The 10,000-nt window shown below is 27.3% G+C and overlaps 1 protein-coding gene across 1 annotated transcript in view; it reads left to right on the top strand.

Moving 5' to 3' along the window:
- The window catches only part of LOC124951729, a 70,598-nt gene that overhangs the window by 51,180 nt on the left and 9,418 nt on the right, over positions 1-10,000 (top strand). The window contains exons 8-11 of the mRNA XM_047500537.1: positions 1,314-1,534; positions 3,396-3,478; positions 4,475-4,615; positions 9,586-9,728. Coding sequence (XP_047356493.1) covers positions 1,314-1,534; positions 3,396-3,478; positions 4,475-4,615; positions 9,586-9,728 — 588 coding nt within the window. The remainder of the gene's footprint in view (positions 1-1,313; positions 1,535-3,395; positions 3,479-4,474; positions 4,616-9,585; positions 9,729-10,000) is intronic.

The raw sequence follows: 10,000 nt of genomic DNA, 5'->3' as shown, positions 1-10,000 counted from the left end.
TTTTTTTTTACCGTTGTGTCAAAGCAATCATCCTTTCCTTTTGTATATTTTTTTCTTCTTTTTCCTTTTTATTTAGTATCATTAATATGAAAATTAGACTGTCATTAAAACAAATCTCTTTTTTCTCTCTTTTTTGTTTTTTTTTCTTTTTTTTTTTTTTCTTTTTTATCGAAAAATTTCAAGCCAAGTTGCCAATCCTCTCAACCCGATGTACTTTATTTTATTTATTTACGTTTTTTTTTCTTCTTTCCTTTTCTTTTCTTTTCTTTTTTTTCTTGTTTTTCTTTTTTTATTTTTTTTTTTTTTTTTTTTTTTTTTTTTTTTTTTTACGCGGAGAAAGATGAGCTCGATGAGATACGAAAATAGAGCGTGGGACGTCCATAAAATAAAAATTGCTTTCTCTTTGCATGCGATATAGTTCTACTATGTAGAACTATAGTAGAGTATGTTCGGGCGTGGCCTTGCATGAACGTATGTATGTAAGTAGTTCGCGCGCCGTTATTTGTTGCGAAGTTTTTCTCGTGTGAACTTTTATAGAACGCGACAGTCATGTACTTTTTTTCCATTGCCTACGACGAAGGCCGACCGTTCTGTGAATATATAATGAATTAAGAAGATTTTCTATAAAAGAGAGAAAGAGTAAGAAGGATCGAATCGTTCATTTTTCCTCTTTCTTTTGTTTCTTTTTATTATTATTATTATTATTATTATTATTATTATTATTGGTATTCTTCTTCGAAAGTGATTTCAAAAAAAAAAAAAAAAAAAAAAAAGAAAAAGAAAGAAAGAAAAAAATATTTCTGTGATTTGTATAGTAAAGGAAAAAAAATATAAAAAAAAAAAAGGAGAAAAAAAGAAAAAAGAAAGAGAAAAGTAAAGATTTATAAAAACCCATAGGAATAAAATAAATATCAAAATATAAGAAAAATCGCGTAAATGGGATCGTCAAATTAAATTGAAAAATCGAAAAAGGATAATTTATTAAAATCATCGAAAAGGGGAAATTGTGTTCTTTTAGTCGATTAATTTCTTTCGATCGGTCGAAGTAAAAAAAAAAAGAAAAAAAAAAAAAAAGAAAAAAGAAAGAGAAAAGAAAGAAAGATAAGAAAAGGGAAAAAAAGAAGAAGAAAAGGTTCCGAATTATTAATTCGAAGAGAAGATAATCTTTCGAAATTATTTCAAACGGACGATCTCGATACAAGCGAGAATTTGATTGAAAAATTCAAGGAGATGGTATAATCGAAATAAAGAATTGGGAAAAGAATATTTTCATTGATAATAATCGTCCCCTTTTTTCTATATTTCTTTTTCAGAAATACGAAGTGGAGTTTTTGCTGCAGCAACAGTGGTTCGATCCGCGGTTGCGTTATAGCAACAGATCGCGATACGAATTCCTTAACGCGATTCACCATTACGACAAAATCTGGCTGCCGGATACGTATTTTATAATGCACGGCGATTTTAAGGATCCCCTTATACCGGTTCATTTCGCTCTGCGAATATACCGCAATGGCACCGTCAACTATCTTATGCGGTATTTTTATCTTTCCTTTTTTATCTTTCCTTTTTTCTCCCTTTCTTTTTTAATTACGTTTCTATAAGGAAGGAGAAGAAAAAAGAACACCATTGTCGAAAGCCTTCGAATGTACACTATTCTATCTCTCACTTATTATATCTAAAATAACATACTTTATAAGATAATATACAAATTATATAAAGAGATACAAATTCTATACGACATATTGTTAGTTTGATTTAAAAAAAGAAAAAAAAAAAGAAATAATAATAATAATTATTGCTATTATTATTATTATTATTATTATTATTATTATTATTATTATTATTACACTGGTACACAGCATAAATTATATATATAAATATTGTGAATTATATAAAAAAAAAAAAAAAAGGATTATATGCATTATTCTGGTATAGAAAAAAAAAATAATAATAATAATAATTATAATAATAATAATTATGCTGTGAATTTTATTTAAAAAGAAAGAAAGAAAAAAAAACGAAAAAGAGAAAAGAAATAAAATCTACGAAATATTCGAAACTTTTGACCAGAACTGTAGGTATAAATATATACATACCATAAATGACCCTTATCACTCGTATGTGTATACGTAATCTTACACATACTCGAGCAATTTTCTTATAATACGCTTTGCTAACAATAGAAATCGTTCATATGTGTGTGTATATATATATATATATATATATATATATATTATATACATGTATATACTTATAGCCAGGTATACTCCGTTTATTTTTCTTTGTAACGTAAACCACAAGATACGTTTATGTAACAAACGATTATTCCTTCCTTTCGCACGTGCCATTTATTTCAGACGATATACGAACGATTTAGATTAAAACTTTGAAAGTATAATTAACGAAAATTGTCGAACGTCGAGTAAAAATATGCCCATGTAACTTTACATGGTGTATTTACGTGTACAACGTATATATATGTACTTGGATAAAATGAATGAATCTGTAATCTTCATTATGTGACTTTTTTTTTTCTTTCTTTTCTTTTTTGCATTTTTTTCCCCTTTTTTTTTTTTTACATAAAAAGTTTCACGTTTTACGATTTATGAGAAGATCCTAGAATCCCATTCACAAATTTTCCCATGGACACGCATACGCATAAAGCACAGACACACGTTAGAAAGTTTTCCTAGAAAGTTACGTTCTTGATGCATCGTCGATGTAAATCAACGATGAAAATCAGAAATAAGCGTTAAGGGAATTGCTTGAGATAGAAACGATACGTTAATATTATTCTTACGTTTATTATATAAAATTATTTAATATTACGTTTCCCTTATTTGCAAATTAATAAAAATGTTTAATCGAATATATAATTTTTTAATGACATCTATGTATGTATTATATATAAATAATATTTTATTTCCCAATGAGATTTTGTAATCGTAGAAATAATACAATTAAATTTTTCTATCTAGCTTGTCGAATATATTAAATTGATCAATTTATGATATATCATTTTGATATATCGTTTATGTAATAATATTATACTGAATTAATTGATGAGTAACGTTGATATATATATATTTCTTTTTTTCTTCTATCGAATACATTTGTACTGAAAATTTATCGAAATTTTTTATCGAAAATATAAAAAAATTTTCAAGATTTTTTCGCGGAAAAGTATGTTCAAATAAAAAGTATTAACGTTATTACGATTTAACAAAAATATTTCTTCGTTGTTCGTTGGCCAAATCTATATATATATATATATATATATATATATATATATATATATGTGTGTGTGTGTAGGATAAATATATGTATAATAATCTAAGATAATGAATAGAGCTCCAAAAATTATTTGAAAATTAATTGCAATAAATAATTTTCAGGCGTCATCTAATCCTATCCTGCCAGGGTAGACTCAATATCTTCCCATTCGACGACCCACTGTGTTCATTCGCTATCGAGAGCAGTGAGTAATCAAAAATAAAACAAAATAAGATATCATTATGCATACATATTCAGATCGATCTATTGATCTAAAAAAAGACTTAATTGTTAAAAAAAAATATTCCTATATACGATACAGGATGGGTTCAGTTTAACGATCGTCACGATTTTTAAGATCAAAAAAAGAAAAAAAAAAAAAAAACACTTCGAACAAAAAGTCATCACAGTGCGCTCAATCGTCGAAATAATTAGAAAAATAAAAATTGCAATGATATTTTTTTTTTCTTTTTTTTTTTTTTCTTTTTTTTTTTTTTCTTTTTTTTTTTTTTTCTTTTTTTTTTTTTTTTCTTTCCAATAAAAGATCGAAGTCAAAGTTGACTGACACGTTTTATTCATTTTCGAATTTCTTGAATAATGTTCACGGACGTTTCTTAAACAATTGATTACAAAATATAATCACATAAATAAAAATCCAATGGGAATAAGTTCGGATAAACGAAACGTTCGCCTTGATAAAAATTCTTATTACAGTGAAAATAATTTTCTTTCATAAATTTATCATCGTAGAAATGTATCTTCTTTGTATATATGCATCATTGAATTGAGTCTCAATGTTGATTACAATATCACTTAGATGTGATTTAATTTCTGATACGCCATTTGAAAGGATAATAAAGGTGACTTTGATTTACTTTCTCTTTTTTTTTTTTTTTTTTTTTTTTATCGACAAAAATAATACCTCTACGTTTTACGTAATTTACATTTATATTTATTTTTTTTTTCTTTTTGCTTCTTTTGCTTTTTTCTTTCTTTTTCTCTCTCTCTCTCTCTCTCTCTCTCTCTCTCTCTTTTTATCCATCGATTTCGAGCTTTTTTCATTTGTCACCCTAAAGAGAGTGAGTGGATTGATTGATGTAAAAAAAAAAAAAAAAAAAAAAAAAAAAGAAATAAAAAAAAATCGTGGCGAGCATTACACAGAACACCCTGTATACAAATTCGTTCTCATTCTTTTTTGCAGTATCGTACGAGCAGACGGCAATCACGTACGTCTGGAAGAACGACGAGGGTACGTTACGAAAAAGTCCGAGCCTGACGTCATTGAACGCTTACCTCATTAAGAACCAGACAATCACGTGTCCGATTAAAGTAAGCTGGCGAGGTGAGTCCCATAAAAAAAAAAAAAAAAAAAAAAAAGAAAGAAAAAAAGAAAAAGAAAGAAACAAGAAAAAAAAATAAGAAAAGAAAAAGAAAGAAAGAAAAAAGTAAAGAGATAATAATCTGCGATCGCGATTGACCAAATCCAATAATTATTATTATTATTTCGATTATTATCATCATCATCATCATCATCATCATCTTTATTATTATTATTATTATTATTATTATTATTATTATTATTATTATTATTATTATTATTATTATTTTTGTCATTATTATGATTATTATTATTATTATTATTATTATTATTATTATTATTATTATTATTATTGTTGTTGTTGTTATTATTATTGTTATTGTTATTGTTTGTTATTATTATTTACATTTCGAGTTCTCACTCTCCTTCCTCCGTTATATTACTTTCATTTCTTTTTCTTTACTTTAGTCCATTTTATTTTATCTCATTTTCCATTAAATAAAAAATTCATTCCTTAGAAATCATTTCCTTTCACATTTTTATTTATTTATTTATTTATTCTTTTCTTTTTTTTTTTTTTTTTTTTTTTTTTTTTTTGTTTCCAATGTAGATATATCTATTCCGATGTAATCGATTAAAAAAATTGACAACATATGGTATATACTTCGTTGCATCTACGATTATTAATATATTAAACGATCAACACGCGCTTATCACGTAATATATATATACATATATATATATATATATGTATATATATATATATTTATACATGTATATATATATTTATATCACAATTGCACTGAACATGCCCGGTCTCACCAAAAATGATTAATTATTTTGTCCTTCATTTATTTTTGTATTTTCCAATATTATCGCTTACACCACTCGCACTCGCAATGGTTTTTATATTATTTTCTTTTGTAGTATGGGTAGTCGATGTTTTAGACAGATCGGTCGCTCGAATCTCCAAATTTTGTACTTCCGCGACTATATAATATTATACATCTATACTACACTATAATATCAATGACAATAAAAAGGGGACAGTGAAAACGACGACAATAACAACCGACGAAACTGACGATAAAGATACATTCTATGTAATTTTCTTTTTTCAAACTCCTAAGTATGTATATGTATGTTCTAAGTATTTTCGTAAATTGGAAAAGACGAAATCGAATGAAACGTATGTCATTAAAATAATTGTAAATTATTATTTTGATACATATTTCATTTTCTCTCTGACATTGATCGAGAATATTGACTGTTCTTGTGTTTTCTTTTTTTTTTTTTTTTTTTTTTTTTTTTTTTTTTTTTTATTCTTCCTCTCTTTTTTATAATTGAATAAAAAGAAAAAGAAGAAAATGAGGGGAAAAAAATAGTGAAAAAAAAAAAAAAAAGAAAAAAGAAAATGAGAAAATGAGAAAAAGAAGAAGAATGAAATGCAATGGTTGCACTTGCAATAATCGACATGGTTAAATCGATCGTCCGAAAGAAAACTCTAAGTCGGTCTGTGTCGACGATAAAATGTGATTCGACGATGAGAGGGAAAAAGAAAATAAAAGAAATAATGAAATAGAAAAATTGTTTGTCCCTTTGCCAACGAAGCAACGATAATATTTCGATTTGATTCGATTTCGTCTCTTCGAACAGTATCGGCGAAATTGAAGATATAAAAATCGTGAGAAATGATCGACGATCTCGTTTCGTTTTTTATTTATTTATTTCTCTTTTATTTTTGTTCTCTTTATATACATATATATATATATATATATATATATATATATATATATATATATATATATATATTTTTTTATATCCTCTCTCATTAGAGAAGGTAAGTTATTGCTCTCATGCATGAACATTATTAGACATTTACGATACATATATATGTATGTACATATATCAAAATTGACAGCTCGAATTCACTGGCACTTTTTCTTTGCGATTTTTTTTCTTTTTCACAAGAAAAAAACTGCTTCGATTTGATCCTTTGGCGGGGTGGTGGTGGTGATCTTTCTTTAGCCAGTAAATGACATACAACAAAATGACATCCCACAAATCCCTCATCTACTTACATATATACATACATATATACATACATACATACATACATACATACATACATACATACATATATACATACATACATATATACATACATAATACAATTTTTCGTGTAACACATGATCTCTCAAGTTAACGCCAAATATAATCGAATTATTTTAATTGATGAATATATTATACGAAAATTTATACTTCTCGAGTTTTAGAAAAAAAGAAAAGAAAAAGAAAAAAATATTAATTTTTATTATTATGAAAAATTTTTTATACGAACGAACAGAGTAGAAAATTTGTTCAACGAAAATTCATCCCCTTTTGTTCTTTTTTTCTTTTTCTTTATTTTCTTTTTTCTTTTCTTTTCTTTTCTTCTCTTTTTCTTGTTATAAACAGAACACAACACGAATGACACACTCGAGACAAAGAGAGAAAGAGAGAGAGAGAGAGAGATAAGGTGAGAGAGACATAAAATAGAGCGAGAGAGAGAGAGAGAGAGAGAGAGAATGAGAAAGTGAGAATGAAAGAGAGAAATAGGAAAAGTGCATAATCTGCATAATATGCATGCAACGTAGTGGTGATGTTCGATGTTCTATATTTGGATTGTATCTGTATTTTGTTCTTTAGCTGAGTTTAGATATATATTAGAATTATATATGTATATACTTCATATATATATATATATATATATATGAAATATATACATGTATATATATATATATATACATATATTATGTGTATATATATATATATATATATATGAAATGATATACTAATAAAAATAGCTCCCCTAGAAAATGCATATTGGCAACCTTGGTTCCTGTCTCGCTTTTCAACCGAACCGCCGTGGTTTGCTTTTGGGGTGAAGTTTCTTCTACGACCCTTAACGATCTCTTAACGCCTAATTATAACGCCGATTTTTCTCCCTTTCCCTTTCTAATTATTTCGATACTATTATTACTACTATCAATACTGCTATTAATTACTGAGATATTACTACTACCAATACTATTACTTTTCTTGTTTTTTTTTCTTCTTCTCTCTTTTTTTTCTTCTCTTTTTTTTTTTTTTGATCTTGCCTTCTTAACAGGTATTACATACCTACTGCTCCTGGTATCGGTGAATATCGAATCATAAAAACGATAGTAACAGCAACGACGATCACGACAACAGTTATGAGAGAGATTGAAAGGAAGGAAAAAAAAAAAATAAAGAAAAGAAATGAAAAGAACAGAAAAAAGAAAAAAATAAGAAATAATTTTTCCATATTTATGAACGATTGATACGATATTTTAACGACCATATAAATAACAACACCGATTGTATGCAATACCGATTTTATTTTATCGTAGATAGCACTCTTGAGTGAAATTATTGATATACATTGCAATTTTGCTAGTAATAATCTTTGTATAAAGCTTATATTTCTTTTTTTTTTTACAAATGTCAATATTTGACAGACTTAACGGCAATGATTGTTTTGAGAATTAGGGGGAAAAAAAGTGTACTTTTTAACGTATATATTGCGGTTAACGTCGTCACGATAGGAAATATTTGGAAGGAAAAAAAAAAAAAAGACAAAGAAAGAAAGAAAGAAAAAAAGAAACGGCAAGGACAAAAACAAGAAAGAAACAAAAAAAAAAATAGAAAAATACGTCGATCGGCAATCGTTGGATATTTTATTATTATTATTATTATTATTATTATTATTATTATTATTATTATTATCATTATTATTATTATTATTATCATTATTATTATTATTATTATTATTATTATTATCATTATTATTATTATTATTATTATTATTATTATTATTATTATTATTATCGCTTTCTTATCGAGAACATTGAAACGGAATTACATCAAAGAGAAATCTTTCAAGAATATATCTAACCTCGGCCGATTTCCTTGGAGAATAGAAAAGCTCGCGTGTAAAAATAGGACTGCTCCGATCCTTCTTTACCCTGAAGGATTCAACCATGGCGGAAAACGGATATGCTTGGTCTAGTTAGTTAACAATATCCACTGTGTGTGTACGAAAATAGATAGGTGTGCGATCTATAGTTACAACGGCGATATCCAGGCCGAGAACGGGGACGATAATAAAAAAAGCTTCTATGGTGTATAAAAAGATTCGGTGGACGGATAGATCTTGAAGCGATATATAGTTACGAGTCAAAAGAGTAAGGAAAGAAAGGAAAAAAGAAAAGAAAAAGAAAAAAAAAAATTTAAGAAAACATTCTTTTTTTTCTTTGGTCACCTGTTTATATATATATATTTTTTTTTCCTTTTTTTCTTTTTTTTTTTTTTTTTTTTTTTTGTAGGAATCAAAGACCGCGTCTAATCATTTTTAGAAATAACAAAAATCTTTGGAATGAACTCTTTCTCTCTTTGCTATAACTATAATTCTTATTCAAAATTATTTCCTACGAAAGTTTTTTCTTCCAATTTCGATATCTCACGCGGCTAATATACATATTGAAAAAAATTGTTAGATAAAAGAGAAAAAAGAAAAGAAAAAAAAATTTAATTTCCTACTGAGATTCATTTCATTTAAATCAAATCAAACGACGCGTCGGATCATTAATGACACAGTAAATGTCAAAAAGTTCAAAAAGATTAATTATTATATCATCGAGATTTATCCGTCCCTCCTGTGAACAAAAAAAAAAAAAAAAAAAAAAAAAGATCCGAACGAGCGAATAAAAAAATACAAGTTAACATTAACATTAAAATTAAAATTAAAAAAAAAAAAAAAAAAAAAAAAAGAGTAAATAAATAAATAAATAAAAAAGAAAAGAAAAGAAAGAAGGAAGGAAAGGAAATAGAGAGAGAGAGAGAGAGAGAGAGAGAGAGAGAGAGAGAGAGAGAGCGTGAGGGAAAAAAAAGAGTAAATAGGAAGGAAGATCGTGTGGGCTGTTCTGTTGCAGCTGAAGGACAAATCATCGACTACGAGGACGAGTTCGATGAGTTCGGGGACTCTAAGTGTTCGCTGTGCCAGCGCAGGTTTGAGGAGCAAGGTAAATTCCTCCTTTCCCCCCTTTCCGAGCCTCTTCCAATCGTTCGTGTGTTTTTAATCGAATTTTAATTAAACTCCGACGTAATTCTTCCCTAAACCCTTTTAACCCTGGAACCCTTCTGTTACTTAACTTATGCGAAATATTTGAAAATCATAAAAGACCGCTAAAAAGTGAAAGAGGAAGGGAGAAAGAGAGAAAGAAAGAAAGAAAGAAAGAGAGAGAGAGAGAGAGAGAAAGAGAGAGACAAAGAGAGAAAGAGAGAGAGAGAAAGAGAGAGAGAGAGAGAGAGAAAGAGAGAGAGAGACAGGACCAAGCTTACCAAGCC

This window comes from Vespa velutina, chromosome 9 (genome assembly GCF_912470025.1).
Source record: "Vespa velutina chromosome 9, iVesVel2.1, whole genome shotgun sequence".
In the NCBI taxonomy this organism is placed as follows: domain Eukaryota; kingdom Metazoa; phylum Arthropoda; class Insecta; order Hymenoptera; family Vespidae; genus Vespa; species Vespa velutina.
Note: the sequence above shows the minus strand (reverse complement) of the source record. Positions and strands in the feature narration are given on the sequence as shown.